Source organism: Ruditapes philippinarum, unplaced genomic scaffold (assembly GCF_026571515.1).
Source record: "Ruditapes philippinarum isolate M1 unplaced genomic scaffold, ASM2657151v2 ctg2155_1_1_1_1, whole genome shotgun sequence".
Classification (NCBI taxonomy): Eukaryota; Metazoa; Mollusca; class Bivalvia; order Venerida; family Veneridae; genus Ruditapes; species Ruditapes philippinarum.
The window spans coordinates 251,390-271,531 of NW_026861489.1; the positions used below are offsets into that span (position 1 = coordinate 251,390).

At 31.1% G+C, this 20,142-nt stretch overlaps 1 protein-coding gene across 2 annotated transcripts in view; it reads right to left on the minus strand.

The window, feature by feature from the left end:
- Nucleotides 1–20,142, minus strand: part of LOC132715816 (FRAS1-related extracellular matrix protein 2-like) — a 107,392-nt gene that overhangs the window by 60,292 nt on the left and 26,958 nt on the right. For both annotated transcript variants that reach the window (XM_060698894.1, XM_060698893.1), the window contains exon 2: nt 7,910–7,999. In XM_060698894.1, the coding sequence (XP_060554877.1) occupies nt 7,910–7,999 (90 nt within the window). The remainder of the gene's footprint in view (nt 1–7,909; nt 8,000–20,142) is intronic.

The following is a 20,142-nucleotide window of genomic DNA, read 5'->3' on the forward strand; positions in this document are numbered from 1 at the left end:
AAACATTTTAATTTGTGGTTCAGGAAGAAAATAAAGAACAGTATGAAATAAACGATAAAGTTTATGAATATAATATTTACTGTTTTGCCCCTTTAAGAGAACCTGCGACTTAGTTACAGTAAAGTCTGCCTCTCAACCCAGGGATTGAGGGTTTCAAGCCCTATATACCTAAGGGTCACAACCTTTTTTCTGATATGACACCAACATCAATTAGTTCAAGAAGTATTAATCAAGAGTAGGTAATTCAAATAAGCTTCAAGATTTTATCACAATCTAGCTAAGATTAATATGTTTTATTAAACTAATATTGTAGAAATTATAATGTAAATATTATATTTATGATATGATAAACCTGGTGAAGGTTTTGTAAATACTGAAAACAAGCATGCAGTTTCAATAAATTCTTCAATAACATAATCAGTGTTAAGATATGTTGTTCTCCTTTCCCCTCAAAATAACAATGTACTCGACAACTTATACTGTAAACATTATAATCAAATAATAACAGTATGCTTTTAAATCAAGATAAACACATATTATCCAACATATATAACTACATGATTGTATTATAAATTTTAATACCAAACTCTTGTAAGAGTAAATATTTTCTGGAAATTGTTTTTACTCCTGTATCATTCATTAATAATAATTTTGGAGCTTTTATATTGTGCATTAGAGATATTATGCAAACAAATTTTCTTATGGGATCTCCACTTTGTAAACTTCTATTAATATGACTTATCATCTAGAGAAAGCTCTTGAATTATCTACTGAAGTATCATATGTTGTCTGTGTAAACAACATTGAAGCAAACAAGCATCTACATATGACAATCAAAGAGAGATACACTGGGTTTGATGTAACTTCACAAAAATCTAAATCAGGAAACCATAAACTACATCACAAGCTTCCAACATTACCTTAATTTATTTACTTTCTTAACATTTATATTTTTATCAAATCTTAAACATTTTTTTTCTCAATGTGACAATCATTCGAAGGCTGTACTGAAAATAAGTTTACATGTTCTCTCTTTGTATTCAACCTTCCCTATATAAAGATTTTATTAATATTATAATTATTATTATTTGACAAAATAAAATACTTAATATTAACGTTAACCTCAAAATTCAGATGAAATCAAAGCCCAAATGACAGTGTCTGCCATAAACTTATGACTGGTGTGACAGCCTTGTTCCAGTATTGTTGATTACTTACTCATTCAAACAGAATTTCAAGGAATTCTTGATACTTTTGCTTATATATCTTTCTTTGGTTTGGAGTTGAGAGTGATTAACCTTTGCAATCAGTATAGAGCAAGGCCTGGAGTCAAGTCTGACCAGGCTTTACACTGTAAACAGTTGGCTGGCTTTCATTATTCACACTGTTAGCTAATGTTTAAATTTCATTATATCCTAAAACAAGATTGCATTTGAGAAAAATGCTATGCCACCGCATTAATACAACACTAAATAGTAGTGTAGGAACAGATTTTTTTTGTTTCTATACAATTGAAGATTGTCATAATGCATATTTAATTCTTATTATCAGATTAGTGGTTAAATCTATTGTTAATTCAATAAAAGATCAGAGTAGGAATATATCAATGCACTTGAGTCTAGTGAATTTGGTGGTGAAGGTCATATTTCACACAGCCTAAAATTTCATGACTGCATCAAAGGACAACATGTAATACACTTTGTCAAAATGTAGGTCAGCTGATATCAAAGTTCACTTTTAATTTTGACACTAGAGGCAAAATTTGAACAACTTTGGTAGAATACCTATAGATGATATCATTTAACAAATATTAAAGCTCTAAGCCTTGTACCTTCAGACAATAAGATTTTTTTTATTTTTTACTATATGTATATATTGAAAATCAATGACCCCGGGGCGGGGGCAATTTTGACCCAATTTTGACCCCAGGGCTATTATTTGAACATTCTTGCTAGAGGTTCACTTCACAATGTTTCATGCAAAGTATCTAACCTCTAGCATTTGTCAATTGCTAGAAGAATTTTTTTTTTAAGTTTTTACTATAAGTTTTTACTATGTAAATATGAGGAAAATCAATGACCCCCGGGGCCGGGCCGATTTTGACCCCAGGGCTATAATTTGAACAATCTGGGTAGAGGTCTATCAGACAATGCCTTATGCAAAATATCTAAGCTCTGGGCCTTTTGGGTCTTTACAAGAAGGTATTTTAAATTTTTACTATATGTACATATAGTGAAAATCCATGACCCCCGGGGCAGGGCTGATTTTGACCCCAGGGCTATAATTTGAACAATATTGGTAGAGGTCTACCAGACATTGCCTTATGCAAAATATCTAAGCTCTAGGCCTATGGGTCTTTACAAAAAGGTATTTTAAGTTTTTACTATATGTACATATAGTGAAAATCAATGACCCCCGGGGCGGGGCCGATTTTGACCCCAGGGCTATAATTTGAACAATCTTGGTAGAGGTCTACCAGACAATGCCTTATGCAAAATATCTAAGCTCTATGCCTTTTGGGTCTTTACAAGAAGATTTTTTAAATTTATTCTTATAATTCCTTTTGGTTGCCATGGCAACCAGATTTCTGCATGGAATTAAATTCTTTGAACAACTTTGGAAGCCCTTCACCCAAGGATCAATCCTGCCAAGTTTGGTTGAAATTGGACTAGTGGTTTTTCACAAGAAGGTTTTTTAAGTTCACTATATAATCTATATAACACACACACACACAAACACGCAAACAAACAAACACACACACACACGCACACACAGGTGAATCGCTATATGCCACCGCATCGCAGATGCTGCGGTGGCATAAAAACTGATAAAGGTAGAAACTAAAATTCAATACAGTTTATAGGTTAAAGAGCCAATGTTAGCGCAGACATATTCGGCACTTTTTTTGGTTCTCCTGCATTGAGCTGACTGCTATCTGGCTTTCCCAAAAAAAAACAGCATCTCTATAAAAGGCAGTTGTTTTTATCCGCTTGCTTAACTGAAATCAATTAAAGAATCAATATAATATCATCCTGGGACTTTCGTCACATTAATCACTTTAGTTTGGACCTAGAAACCTCCAAATCCTCTAACCACTCTGCCAGATTAAATGAAGTAATCTATAAAACATATATAGAAATCTTGATTCCCCAGGGAGTAATTGACAGAATTACCATCAGCATTACCATATTGGCGCAAATTCAGTAAAGTCTCTTTTCATCTTGAAGGATCTGGTGCAGAAGAAATATATTTTCACTCAAAGAAATCACTTCACTGTCCGCCGAATTTTTAATATTACTGATTTGGCTTTTACACTAGCTGCCAACATCTCTGCCAATGTCTGTCTTCATTCCTTAGGGGGGAAGTCAAACCTCAACTAATAAATGTTTAGATGAGTTGACCAACCTTTCACACATCATCAGTTCTTTCCCCATAGTCTTGAATATGGACAGCAATTATATCTCTGATTTTTTTTTGTTCTAGGTAAATCATTAAAACTTATAAAAGTTTTAAGCAAAAATGAACAACATTTATTTTACAAGTTAGTACAATAAATATTTATCTCCATAACAACTATGAAAATAGTTTCTGACATACTTTTTGTCCATGGAGAAAGTCTCCTTTTAGAGAGACTTCTGTCTTTTTCCCTTAAACTGTCTTTAACAGTGTTACTTTAACCATACAAAACCTGTTGGTCAAAAGATTAAGACAGTAATGATTAAGAAAAAAAGACAAAGTTTTAAAAAACTAGTCAGCCACAGTCTGCCCCACTTCTTGGGTAATATTTTCTTATTAGTGCATGTATCTAACTTAAAGTATTATAACTTAAATCGAGATCTTGATGCTTTGTAGCGTCATTAATCATTTCAATATATCAACCATCATTCTCTTATACTTGTATCATATGTTAATTAATGTCTATGCCAAAGCTATGTTATGGCATGTTATGTTTCATACCAACCAAGGGAATAAAACCTTATCTATGCCAGCTTATAATAATCTTAATTAGCTGGATCATAACTCAAAATACTCTCGCTAACATATGGAATTTGGATTAAGCCAATGAAAACAATGTTTAATTTGCTGAGAAAACATATCAAAGCATTGCCAATACTTGAAGCATCATCTTCTATTCTACAAGATTGACTAAGCAAACAAAAATATCCATTTTCTTCATTTTGTACTTGTAGAGGTCACATTTCACACTATACTGACGAAAAAAGTCATGTCTGTAAATACAGTATAGGAAATGAATACCACTCTATGTGTTAATGGGACAGCAAATATGTTTCTTCATGAATTACAAAGTACTTTTCATTGTTAATTCTTCATGACTCATCATCTACATCTTACACTTTATTATCTTAATATCTCTTATATTGTAGGTCAATGAAAAATATAATTCATATTCTTTTGGTATTAAAAATAATACTAAAACAATATAATTATATTCAGACACCACCTGTGTCATAAGGTTGATTTATACAAAGAATAGCAACTATCAATTTACCTTTTCCACCTTAAATTTTAATAATCATTCAAGCAAAATATAGTAAAAATCTGCAACTTTCCATATATCTTAAATTACAATGATTTACTTATTCTTTTTACTTTCTATCAAATGATGTAACAGTTTCAATAAAACATAAGGGTCTAAATATAAGGAGGATATTTATAATTTTGACTGAAACATATAGTTTTAATGTTTATGATAAGCCATCTGTTTTTCCTACCTGAGGTTTTTGTTCATTCAACATACCAAGGTATAATCTTACAGATAATTATAAAAACAGATTCCTTTTTCACAGACTGTCTGCTATACTAAATCATCTTCCCATAGTCAAAATATTCCATACAGACCAAAAAGGCAAATACTTCACACCATCATTCAAGCTACCATGACTTCATTGTTCACAGAGAAAAAGATACATGGAGAACCTCACACAAAGAAATACAATGAAATTATTCCTGGTTAATCAATTAATGAGTCTACAAGTCTGACATGCTTTCTGCAAGTTGATGAAAATCCACAGAATGTGTCAAAGTATTTGGTTGCTTCAACAAAATTTTGATGAAAATCTGCAGAAAACGTCATCTATCTTATAATGCTTGATTGCTTTACCAAAACAAGTGTGGAACATTTTGCTTTATAATTGTCAGTTCAAGTTTGTAATTGTTTTAACAAAATGTCAAAGGAAATCTGTACACATTATGTTCCACAAAACATTTTTTACCAAAAAAAAATTATAACGTTTTTTTTTATTTTAAAAATTTAAAACATTTTTTTTTATTTTAAAAAATTATAACATTTTTTTTATTTTAAACAAGCTTACTGCCATATGCAGAAATATAGTTCCAGGAAAACTTTTAGGTTCTGATTGTCATTGTGATAAATGATTAAATTGTAAAATAATTTTACATTTTTCATTGGCTTCATTTAATGTGTCAATGTCTTACATCCTGAACAACATTAGAGTACAACAAACTTGTCTTGTACAAATAAAATAAAATACTGAAGTACCAAATTAGAAATATTAACAGTAATGTAAAGTAGTGTATAACTACCTTTAATTTGATACAATTAACATTAAATGGCCATTCAGGGACATCAGGGAAATCTTTTATCTTTACAACAATCTGATAAAATGTCTTCACGATGACAATTAAGATGGGCATTAAAGTAAACATCCAATAGTCTGATAGTCTGCCATGTGAAATGTATATGGAGAGATCAAATAGTCTCCAAAGTAAAATATTAAAGGAAATAACCAACAGTCTGTGCAATGTAAAATATTAAAGGAGATAACCAAAAGTCTGCCATGTGAAATATTAAGCAAAGATCAAAAAAGGAGACCATGATCTCCTCAAAAGTCACACATGCCTTAATTAAGAGAGACAGATCTGATACAATAAATCCTGTATTTTTATACTATCATGGTAAATTACCAGAATGTCCAAGTTGGGATGTGCCATTTCCGCATCTTGTTATTTTAATTCATTCATTTGTAAAACAAAGATTACAGTGTGGTAAGAAAAAAATTGGTTATATTCTTACAAATATCATAAAACCTATATGTTTAATCTCAACTGATGTCAATTGAAAGTTGCGTTTCTTTTGCTTATTGCTTCAAATAATTTTCCTTGTGGCTAATATTTTTGATATTCCAATTAGTATTAATAATAGGACCTTAATAAGGTCCTACACTATCAAAATATCAATGATTCATTCATTATAAAAACAACTGAGGTGAAATGGGTTATAACGCAATCAATTTCAAGCTCATCAAAATCTGCATACAGAAAAGATTTCTTATATTATATTCAGTGAATTTCAGTCCAAGTTATGCAAACTCAATCATGGGAAGTTTTATGAAAGCAAATTGAGGTTAGTTTGTGGTAAGAACTCTATTATTTATTAAGATTTAGAAAATTCCAGAGGGAAAAACTTTTGTTAAATTCTGACCATTTGATTTACATATTAAATTATTTTACAAAACCTGAGCAATATTCGTTTTAGAGTCATAAGGAATTCACTATTTTTTTAATCAAATCTGTACAAAGTAAACAGTAAACAATTCTATTGATTTTTTTTTGCTTTTGAGTGGATTACTGATTATTTTATCCGTTAAAATTATGTTTGAAGATTACTGATTATTTCATCCGTTAAAATCATGTTTGAAGATTACTGATTATTTTATCCGTTAAAATCATGTTTGAAAATTATCAAAATATAAACAGATTTTAATATTCTAGTTAACAGTTAGGAAATTTCATTTAAACTTGTATATCTGCATAAAAATAAAAAGTAAATTTGTTTGTTTTTTGTGTAATTTGCCACTCGTGAGAATACTGTTTTTTAAAGCTTGCTTGATGAAATAAAATAAAAATTTTATTTTACAAAAAAAAAACACATATCCTTTGTATATTTTGCCAATTTCCCTTGTATGTAATTAAAATTTACAAAAAGACAACAAATATCAGTTTTGTAAAAAATTATGTCTCTTCTGTTAAATGTATAACAACATTTAACATGTTCACCATTATTAAGTCAACAAAAACTATTTAATGCATCAGTAAAATGTAATTATGTAACTGTAATGGGTGGTTTACAAAATATTAACCAAATTTACTGCCTGTGATCACCCAAGATCCCCCTATAAATTACTTTTTGCATGTAAAAATGCTGATGTTGCAAAACATATTTATTCTTATGAAAGATGAACGAGCATAAAATATGCATTTATTTTGTAAACTATGGAGAACCCCCTCTTGGTGGTATGCAAATTATTCACAAAATTTACAGAATTTATTACTTATGATCACCAACTGTAACTACCATAAATTGCAATGTTATTTCTGATAAGAAAAAATACATCATTGTTCCAAAGATATGAATAAAGCATTATTTTGACATGAAATAAATAAAACATTATTTCTACAAAGTCATCCTGCATGTTTAAATCAGTCACATTAATGTTTCTCCTATGAATAATCCATTATTTCCATAAAATTATACTTCATGGGTGTCTTTATTAGAATCTCATCTTTTCTAAATTACTGAAAATTTACAATATATAGTTGCAGGACTTCTTTTCAATATTATGATAACTTGATATGAGTCTCTATCCTAGGTCCTCATTAGGTTTGTTTAATTGTAATATAATTATGGTTCTTATTATTATTATTATATAAATACATAAACATTTGAATTTCAGAAGAAATGCAAATGCCATAAAGAAGGACTTGATCTTATATGCATGTGTCACAGTGGCAATAACATTGTATAAAATCCTGGTCATATCTTTTCCCATTTAACTTTAAAAGCTGTTAAACAAAATTTACCCTCACTCAGAGCATGCATATGAAGGTGAAGGTCATTATGTTTGTTAATTATGTTGCCATGACTTACCTTCATCAGAAACCTTGAAGAAGAAACTGTCAGAGCTGGCATTCTCTCCAGGATTCAGTATATACTGTATTTCTTGTCTTTTTATGTCACCTGAAAATATATACATATATTTTTATTACATTTTGAAAATTAGGCATCAACAGAAGCTTTTCTAATTAAACTATTATAATAAATACATTACGTTTGGGAATTTGTTACATATTCCACCTTAAGGCTCTAGTGGTATACACTGATTCAATCTTTCACTAAACTGTTTATAAATTAAAACATTATGTTGCAATTTGGCTCCCTACACCAAGAAACTGCATTAACTAAATATTAATTGGTAAATATTCAATTTAGATCAAATATATTGGGAAAAGAAACTCTGAAACTTTTTTTGAGCTTAAAATAGAAATTTTAATTCTGTTTTAACAAGGGAATATTATATACATAATTATATTATATAAGAATTGTATAATTATGTTCTTTTGCATCTATGATTCATTCCAATAAAATTATCTGGAATCACTTCAAATATTGTCCTTTTTTTACTGAACGTCTGGCATGTCACCAAAAACTTACTCAATGCTTTGAAAATAAATCACTTCTGTTTTTGGACAAGAAAATAGCAAGCCCCCAGACTGTACAGATACATGTTGTTTATAATACTTTTATGTGATATAAATGGAACTAGACATGTATGTTCCCATGAGGTCACTTTGTGGCAGACGTTCCAATGACGTCACTTTGTGGCAGACTTTTGATAAATAGTAAAAATGAAAACGATTACATCAAGAGGTTTTAACATGCTGCAGGCAAAACAAGAGGAAAAACAAACAAAAAACAACAACAACGACAAAAAGCAGAAGACGAAACAATTGGAAACACAGAGATTCATTCATAACACATGGATGTGTTGTTCAAGCAATCAGAAATTGTCTCTCTCTGTGGGTAAATTCCCTTACTGCCAGTCTTTATGCCAAAATAAATTGTAGATTGTTTTATTCTTGGCAAAAAGGCTTTGTCTGGAAACTATTTGTCAGGCTAGAGACACTCTGTCTAGCTTATGTAATGTTTGTAAGGTATGGTGGAGGTTTTTTTTGAAAACTCAAGGGAAATCTGTGCAGCATTATGACAGAAAGATAATTTTGAAATTGCTCACAGATACTATTATATCAATGCTCACAGACAATGTTTGTCATGGCATGCTCTATGTGATTTGTGCTTTAATATCCGGCACCATGCAATGATGTATCAAATTGATACCATAAAAATAAACCCATCATGTTATTTATTAATCAAAGTAGAATTATTTAATGCTTAACAATTTTATCAATCCGGATGGAACAAAATTTCATTTAATTCACTGTTATCATGCAATATGAGAGTACAGTAATCTTTATATGTGAGTTTTTGCCAATTTTAAAAACAAATCAGTCAGTTCTAAAAACTGCTGTAAAGGGAAAAAAATATCATAATTACATGTAACTCAGCATTAGTTTTCAGTCAAACTAGTTTTAATTCTTTACAGCAGAAAGATGAAATTGCACAAAGTATTTGAAAAGAGAAATTATTATCATTTGTGAGTACACCTGAACTTATTTTATCTTTAATTAGTAAAAAACTATTTAAATCTGCTTATAAATGACAAAACAGATGCAATCTTTAACAGATAAGTGAAATCTGCCATTATATAATTTTTAATTCCAATTTATTTAATTTTGCCAACAAGAACAAAAATCTTCTTTTAAACAATTATCAAATATATTCATTCAAAGGGACAAGAATATGAGTAATGATTAGCAAGCAATTTTGCAACAAATTTCAAAAGTCGCAAACATTATTTATACTTCTCAAAGCAACTGTAGTCTGAAAACTATATATTTATTCTGTTTTTTCCCTCAGTTTCCAAAATGAAAAGTTTGTAAAGAATGTTTGTAAAACCTTAGTTTGTTGTACCTTTACAAAAGGTAACATCTGGATATAACATTTACATTATCTATGTTGTTAAAATTCTTGGAATAGATCTAAAGATTATTTATTTTGAAGAATAGGTATCCATCCATGATAAATTATAGAATGGAATGAAGTTGCCATGTTTCACAATGATGTGGAATCTGATTTATGATTTTATTATTTTTAGAACTCTTTTTTATTTTACAATTTCAGACTATATATAATTATTGAAAGTTCTATGAAGGTCAATCAGTCTGACACTGTGGGGGTGGAGGGGAAGCTTAATTGCACAGTAATTGTTATGCATGCCTCTCAAAACATGGTGAGCTTTTTTGCAAAGTAATTGAAGTCTGTACCTTTCAAAACAAGGTGAGCTTGATTGTAAAGAAATTGAATTGCCTGCCTCTAAAAATAAAGAAATTATCTACTAAGCTACATCTACGTTAAATACCTACATTTATTTTTTATCTTTATTTATACATTACAGATTTATTTTAACATTACTTTTATTATTATAAATAACTATTGTTAATGTAAATTTTGACAGAAAGGTATGCTTCGAAACATATTTTTTTTAAATTTTTATTTTCTGCGAAGCAAATCGGCAGGCACGGTCTCAAGTATTATCAGCCTGCAAATTGGCACTATCCTCGTATATCGGCACTTTGATCACATGATCGTGTCAAGATTTACCTCCGCTGGTGCTTCATTTTATCAGATTATATTTCTGCTCTAACGCAGAATTTTAAGATACTAATGAAAACCTCTTGAAATTCATTTAAATCTTCAAGATTATGCTCGGATATTTATCAGTTGTTTCCTGGAATTTTAGGTGGTATTTTTTGTTTTCAAATACTTTTTGATATCTGTAATTTTGGAACAAAAATCTTTCATTTCACAAAAAAAAGAACCCTTTTAAATTTCCGTCTAAGACATTGAGTTTAATGTTCCTGAAAAGTGATGTATTACATTTATAAAGTCAATATCTATGATAAATGAAGAAAGTTATTTATAGGATTAATTTCATTTTCACGGAAACCTCATCAATAATGGAAAAAAACAACTATTCGATTTAACAGTAATTATAACGTTAGATAATTTATGTAGGAAAATATTGAATGATTTAAATGTAATAAGAATTGCCTCATATGTCATTTGTTAATGAGTATTTGCAGTGAGGCTATACAATTATTACTGGAAATGTTCTCAGCTTAGGAGAAAATTAAGTACTTGAAAGGAAGTAAAACCCCAAATTTTTAGAGGCAATCAAATTTTATCAACTCATTCTATTTAATGGCCTGAATAAAAAATTTTAATGTGAAAAAGAAAGAGCTGTCAGTAAGACAGCGTGCTACACTATTCTCAGTGCTTGATAGTAAAACAAAAGCCTGGATAATGTAGAATATTCTAAATTCAAAAAGGGCCATAATTCTGTTAAATTCCATGTTAGAGTAATGAACCTTGGACAGTGACCTATTACCTCTCAAAAAAGTGTGTCAAGTTTCAACCCATTCCCTTCATTGGTTTTGGAGATACCTACTAGCTTGCACACAAAATCTTAATGTGCCTGATGGAAACGCTGACCCAGATGCCTGGGTGAGTACAATAGCTCTCCATATTCTTCAAATAGCCGAGTAAAAAAACAACTGTCATGATTGATAGTGACATAAAATCATTTGAGCCCGACATGACAAAACCAACATAATGTGTTTGCGACCAGCGTGGATCCAGACCAGCCTGCGCATCCGCGCAGTCTGATCAGGTTCTATCAGATCCTGATCCATGCTGTTCGCTTACAAACTCTTTAACAAGTAGAGAAACTGATAGCGAACAGCATGGATCCTGATCAGACTGCGCGGATGCGCAGGCTGGTCTGGATCCATGCTGGTCGCAAAGCAATTATGTTGGTTTTGTCGTGACACGGCTCATTTAGATATTGTGAGCTAATTCTTCAAAAGATATTTTACAATAATAAAGATAATGTTCCCAATTAAACACATATCTTTACCACAAATTGCTCCACTTTAAAAACAATAAAGATTTTTGTACTGATAATAATGACTAGAACCAATTTGATCACAATTATAATACAAAAATAAAATTTAACAATTTTGTTCGATGTTGCTATGAAATTAAATGATCTTTATTTGATAAAAATTAAATTGCTTATTTTCTTTTTAATGATAAGAGGAAATAAAAGATAACAAATTTACATTAAGATAATGATGGCCACTTGTTTAGTTGGGAAATTTGCTTCAATTGAAATAGCACTACTTATAAAACAATTTATTCTTCGGCAATATTTTCTGGTATCATGATCTTATTGTAATTGGCAGTAATTTGCAATTTAATTAGTAAAATTAAATACATTTCGATGGCATAAACTTCAAAATATACAACACTGTATTTTGACAAAACTGTTCTTTGAATCTTTATTGTAATTTTTATTATTTACAGAGGTTAAATATTACAACATTCTTTTATATTGTATTTGCAGATTAAGATACATATTGTTTGTTTATACAAAATGACTTAAATAGACCATGGTCATAAAGTGTGTAAGCAATGACAAGAATATCCACAATTAAGACCACCTCGCAATTAAGACCACTTTGGTCCAGTCCCAATGGCGGTCTTAATTGAGGGTTTTTACTGTCTTTTTATTTATTAATTTTTTATTTATTTCTTTTTGTAGGGAGGGGAGGATGTGGGGGTTGAGTTTTACAGTACACCAACATAGTACAGTGTTCGAAATTAGCAGTAGTCCTAAAGCCCCTGACTACTAAATTTCTCCTTGGGCTACCAACTTTTCAAAGTAACAAGCCCGGCCAGGCTACTGTATTTTCAGAGGCAATATAATCAACAGTTTTGAACAAATGAATCGTGCTAGTGAAATGTCTTTAGGGCTAGTGAATATTCCAATCTGGTAGTCCGACCAGCCTAGTGGTTTCAAATCCGAATTTCTTACACTGATAGTAGAGGTCATGATTAGGACTTTCCAGCTAAACTTACTGGTACAAAAAGACCTCAGGTTCCACTCTGTGCATTTATGAAGGCACATTTTTAATTGACACTCAAGTAGAACCACCAACATTCTGTTATTAAGTTTGCTGGATAGCTTCATTACATGAAAGAATCCGAGGTTTCTTAGAATCTAAGGATGACTGGACTGTTATAAGAAATACTGATCTAAATTATCACTAAATATATAAAGCACAATTATTCTATTTAAATGTATCAAAATTAGCATACAATTTCAATGATAAGATCTGCAGTGATAATCTTCAAAGAGACCTTATACAATTATGTTATTAGCAGTTCTTAAAGTTTTCTCTGTGTTTCTGGTCATCTGTAAAATACCTGGGTTAGAGACATCAATTTCTTGCCACAATCAAATTTCTGGCCCTTTAAATCCCACTTTTCACACAGGTCCACCCTGATTAATATTGCCTGCCTCTGTGCTTTTTTCTGTACTGCACATTTCTTCAACATCACTATAATATCTTTTCTTTTCTTTGTTTTTTCTTTTGACCATTTCTCATTCATTTTTTGACTTTATATTTAAATTTTCTGACAACATCTCTTCACCAGAAGACTCCTAAGTGATATTTGACAGACACAACATTAGATATTTGAAATATATGTAATTTATTCAAACCTTAGATATATAACAATATGCTGATAATTTGATAAACATCAGGAATTCAGATTTATGCCTTTATTAATGAAAATTTAAAAACAATGACAGTAAATATTCTAAGAATAATGTCTGAATGATTTGTAAAATAATAAATTCATTAATAAAATATGTTAGTTATGATGTACTGGCATTAATTATGATCTGCCTGTGAAATTTGTCATGAAAGTTATGGGAAATCCCTGTGTTTTGAGTGTATTTTATGAGGCTTTAAATTATCTGAACTTTCTGAAAACAAAACAACAAATCTTGAGGTAAACCATACATGACACTAGTCACTGTTAAGTCATTTTGAGTATCTGTCTAATTTTATGGCACATTTTAAGAAGCAGACATTCATTCTCTTGAAGAATTTTGGAAATTTAAGATTAATAGATTCGCTAAGCCATACATTAGTATAGCATTACATAATGGATTAAAAAAAAGCACACAAAAACCATTCAGATAGAGATGGTGTAAATGTTTTGTAGACTTAGGGAATTTTCTTGTAATGAAATGCACATGCTTGTAAGATATTAGCTTAAATCCTTTCTGTTTCTCATTTTTAATGTAATTTTTTGCTATAGCATCTGCAAGCCATCCATAAAATATGATGTTTTGTACAACATTATATCTGTATATCTTACAAACTTTCAGACAGTGCAAAACTTTGAGGATAATACAAAAATACTCCACCACAAATACTTCTCTCATTTTTTTGCTCTTTAAAAACAGAAAAGAATGATTCACAGAGAAATGCATCAATAAGAAAATTACATTTTCTTAACAATCACTCCATCTTTGTTTAAAGTCTAGTCATACAATTAACACTAATAGCTACAATTACTTAAAACATGTTTCATTTGAAAATGGCAAAATAATAAAAAGGGGAGTAACTGTGATATCATTAACATGTTTATCCAGAGATAAACAAATTAATACAAAAATTACTGTTGCAAAACAGATGTAACTTGTTTATGAATTCATTTTTTTTTTCATTTTTATTATGACAGTATTGCAATAATTGGTCTTGTATAAAAAGAAAAACAGACAAGAAAACAGTTTTATCGAAAAAAAAATCATTTGAATGCTTCCATTTTACATTAACACTTTAAACATCTTTAAGAGACATGATGATGCATAATTATCAAAGATTGTGACACAGCTATTTTTGCTAAACATGGCTTACGAGTAGTATATCCATCTTATACATGTCTTAAATCTTTGGAAGGGATTGGAAGAGCCAAGGTTTCATCTTTGTAGGAGTGAATTATGAAAGACTCTTATAAAACTAAGCTTCCTTGATGGCAACAGTCAAACATATATAAAACATATATAAAGTGTATATATATGTCACTGGATGGGTATTATCTAGAATATGTCTATATGGCCCATAATACTAGTTAAGCTTGATTGTAAAACAAGTTCTTGCAACTTATATCAATCACTGTCGAGTTCGCTTCCTGGAACCAACCAGTACTGGTGACCCATGCAGGGCTCAAACCCATGATCCTCGGGTTGAGAGGCAGACACCTTAACCACTAGACCACAATACCCCTTTAAGCAATACTATAAAGACAATTTGGCTTAATGATACAAGCAGAAACAGTTTGACTTGTACAGTTGAAATATTTTTAAATCAAACACTCTCTCACATAAAACATGCAAACATGTTACAACTGCTGTTAATTATCAACATGTACAAGGTAACAGCTGCAGTCATACAAGTCATGTTCAACAGCATTTTAACGACTGTGTTGACAACTAACCTACTACATATTTCATGGTAAATTACATTTTAATAACCATGTTAAAACAAAAAACCAGCATGCAATAAATCAAAACAATATATTCCTTTTTTGTTTCTATTATGAGTTCATTTTTTGAGTTAGATCTATTTCAAATTTCTTGGAAATGGTTGTTTCAAAGCCTATACAGAAAAGTGGAAATAATTTACTATATTATATCATACAGACAAGTTAAGAAATGCTTTATGTAGTCAAAATCAGATTTTGCCGGCCCTTTATTAACCTGACAAAAATATATTATACAAGAATTACAATGACCTAAAAGGAATTGCTTTTCAATGCCACTTCGATCACTGCAAAACTATGAGGACAGCTAAAACAATGTTTAACTTATTTAGTGTGATAAATGTTAACAACTTAACTTATTTATTACTTGCTCAAAAATATTGTTTAAAACATAAAACATTGTCGTTATAATTTAATATGGTCCAAGTTCACACTAAAGTCTGAAGAGAGAAAATACCCATAAATCTTTGGATACAGCATAAGTTACAGACATTATATTCTGTAAGGCAATGAAATGTATTACTTACATTACAGTACTGGACTAATGAAATACAAAAGTAGAATTTCCAGAAAATATTCATAATATATTGGCAAGTCAGTAACTTTAAGGAGTATAACATGCAAGAACTGTATTATCTTCTGACATAAATTACAGAAAACACATTCAATCAGACACTTTCACCATTCTTTCTCTCCCATAAATGTCAGCCACCATATCTTTAAAGTGTTTCTGTATGTCAAACATTTCCACAATTTTCTATTTTGTTACTTCTCTGATCTTATCAATCATTGCCCTTTAATTGCCCAATAAAGCTTTCTTCATGCTTGTGTATTGATGCTACACCATCACTTTGTATTAGTTAGTAGAAATATCAATTACAGACCACCCAATTATGTTGCCAAGTTAAACTTTGCAAGTGTTTTGTATTAGGAGGTGATAATTAGTTCTGCACACTGCTTTCTATCTAATTAAAGCCCAAAAAGACAGCTTATTTGATGTTCTGATGAACAAATTGAATTGTAATTGACTGATGTATATTGAAAAAAAAATATATAAACGTCTGTCGGCTTAACAAAATTGGAAAAAAAATACCATTTTAACTTCACTAAATTTGCTGCTTTTTTAACCTTGTAAATCTGATAATGAACTTTTTTTTACTGAAGTTTCTGTTTGAGATTTTTTAAAAGTGATTAGTTTTTTTTTTAATTTGCATTGGTCATAGTAGTAGCAAATGACTTAACTTTGTCAGGTAGCTAGATTATATGTCAAGTAAGCAAATTCTTCAATTTCTTTTTCTCAATTCAACTCTTTTCAAAATGATCTTGTCTTTCCTTAAATCTTGGTCACTGTTATTTTACTGGTGGAGGAAGACCTCAGGGGCCCTTCCATACATTATTTTAGGCACGAATGGGCACCTGAGTAGAACCACCAACGTTTCATAAGCAAGCTGGATAGCTTTCCAACATGAAAGAATCCAAAGTCCTTGACGGGATTTGAACCCACAACAGTGAGGGGCAAGTTGTTTGAAGTCAATGACTTTTACCATTTGGCCACATGACACTGTACCAATTTAAGTTCCAGTTCCTGATTTAATTCAGTTTTAAAGGGAAAGCATGGCTTTGACATTTATTGAAGGTATCAGCACATCAAAATTTAATATATAAGACATGGGTCAACGAATGAAGGACCAATATCAAACAACAAGTGTGATGAAAAGATAGAAGGATCAAGGTCAAGGACAAATTAGCCACCCATAATTATTATGCTCCAACAATATAACTCTGGATGCATGAAAATATATATCATAATATTATCTGATTCCAGGCTTTTGCCATGTATGTTTGACATAATAAATTATAGAAAATATCATAATAAAATATCATATCAGTTAGGACCACCCATAAAGCAAAGTATCACCTACATTACCATCAGGTGACTAAAGTATTGTAACTTTTTATATAATGAGACTGCTTATTTCATTTTCCCAAGAAGCTTCCAAAATAACTCAGATTAAAAATGATCCAAAAATGCTTGATTTTAAGCTTAACGCCTCAAACTTAATAGAAATAAAAAATAACATCATCTTCTCCATGTTAATGTCTACAGAGACGTCCCAACCGAGTTCAACAAATGCATTTTAAAACCTTTATCTTACTGTGCATCCAATCTATGTTAAATATTTCCAGATTTTCTGCCTTTCTCTTTGATTATCAGCCAAATCATTTATAAAGATACGTAATCAATTTTTGTTCACTGAAGTTTCCTCAGAAGTTTTTAATGTATTATGGTCTACCACATTTGAAATGGGTGTGTTGAAACTACATTTGAGAATCCAAGAGAAATTTCAAGATAAACAAAAATAGAAGTAAAACTGTGAGAATTGAAGTGATAAATGTATAAATATTTTCATTTTAGAACATTTAAAGAACAGAAAAAAAATCCTGATTTTGTAAAATGAATGAAGAAAGACACCTGAGATTTTGTTAGAAATATTCTGTTTAAAACAGCAGTAATAAATTAACAAATTTGGCATGTACCTGTATTTTGTAATTAATTGAAGGTGGTTTTTACTGTTATCTATTTTCTAGTAATTTATACAGTCAAATCTCTATGCCAAAAGGACATGGAAATGAAGACAATTTACATGGATAAAATATTCCTACCATACAATGAACAGACTTGCAAAAATTAGATGGAGAATAATTTCATGTAATATAATCTAGTTGGAATTTTAAAGTTGTCTCTGTTAACTATATCTAGATGGAAAACCACCTCATATAACAACACCTAGCTGGAAAGCCACCTCATATAACTCTATCTAGATGGAAAATCAACCATATAGCAACACCTAGCTGGAAAGCCACCTCATATAACTCTATCTAGATGGAAAACCACCTCATATAACAACACCAAGCTGGAAAGCCACCTCATATAACTGACTATCTAGATGGAAAATCAACCATATAACAACACCTAGCTGGAAAGCCACCTCATATAACTGACTATCTAGATGGAAAACCAACCATATAACAACACCTAGCTGGAAAGCCACCTCATATAACTCTATCTAGATGGAAAACCAACCATATAAAACACCTAGCTGGAAAGCCACCTCATATAACTCTATCTAGATGGAAAACCACTCATATAACAACACCTAGTCTGAAAAGCCACCTCATATAACTCTATCTGGATGGAAAACCACCCATATAACAACTAGCTTGAAAGCCACCTCATATAACTTATATCTTGATGGAAAATCATCTTCTATACAGTCCACTCATTTTACTAATATCTAGAAGAAACTTCATCTCACATAACTTCATCTACATGGAAAGTCATCTCATATTAATAATGGCTTTTATCAAAATAAGTATAAAGAGTCTTTGACCAGATCTGGAGCTGTCCTGATGTCAAATAGAATACAAGGCTGTGTATCAAACACAGGTTTTACTGTAGGTATATTGGTTCCCATCCCAAATACAGTAATTGAATGTTAATTTGTCTTTCTCTGGCACAGACAATCTCTTCAATAACAGGAAATGAATTTTTTCTCTCTCTTTTCTTTTACAGATTATGCCTTTAGTGATTTTCCGTGGGAAAAGAAAAGTTCAAAATTGCTTTTGAATATAATTAAAACTTGTTTGGTACAGTAATTTACCAAAATGCCAACTTTTGTGCCAAATATAATCAGGTTACTCTAGCATTTATGCCAGTATGAAAAATTGGCTTGGCCAGTTAAAGTTGAAATTGAATTTGTTTTCAGATAAGTAATAAAAGACTTTTGCTTCCTAATTAATTTTTGACACCTCATTCAAGGCATTTGCCACATTACCCGTAATTATATATGGACAAAGGTGTTATTAAATAGACCCATTATTCAGCATTATATAGTGAGTGAGAATCTCATTTCACCTACTAACACACTTTGACTTACAATAACTCAATGAATTCAAAGAACAAAATTATGTAAGTGTTGCAACAATCTTCATTTGACCTTGCCGTTAAATGCAAGCAGTGATAGCGACATGTCTTTGATACCCGTATAAAACCAGCTCTTGTGCAACCAGTATGCCTTGGCTACCCATAAAAACCAGCTCTTGTGCAACCAGTATACCTTGGCTACCCGTATGAAACCAGCTCTTGTGCAACCAGTATGCCTTGGCTACCAGTATAAAACCAGCTCTTATGCAACCAGTATGTCTTGGCTACCCTTATAAAACCAGCTCTTGTGCAACCAGTATACCTTGGCTACCTGTATGAAACCAGCTCTTGTGCAACCAGTATGCCTTGGCTACCAGTGTATAAAACCAGCTCTTGTGCAACAATTATGCCTTGGCTACCCGTATAAAACCAGCTCTTGTGCAACCAGTATACCTTGGCTACCTGTATGAAACCATCTCTTGTGCAACCAGTATGCCTTGGCTACCAGTATAAAACCAGCTCTTGTGCAACAATTATGCCTTGGCTACCCGTAATAAAACCAGCTCTTGTGCAACCAGTATACCTTGGCTACCCGTATAAAACCAGCTCTTGTGTAAACCAGTTTGTCTTAACTACCAGTATAAAACCAGCTCTTGTGCAACCAGTATGTCTTGGCTACCCATATAAAACCAGCTCTTGTGCAACAATTATGCCTTGGCTACCCTTATAAAACCAGCTCTTGTGCAACCAGTATACCTTGGCTACCTGTATGAAAACCAGCTCTTGTGCAACCAGTATACCTTGGCTACCAGTATAAAACCAGCTCTTGTGCAACCAGTATGCCTTGGCTACCAGTATAAAACCAGCTCTTGTGCAACAA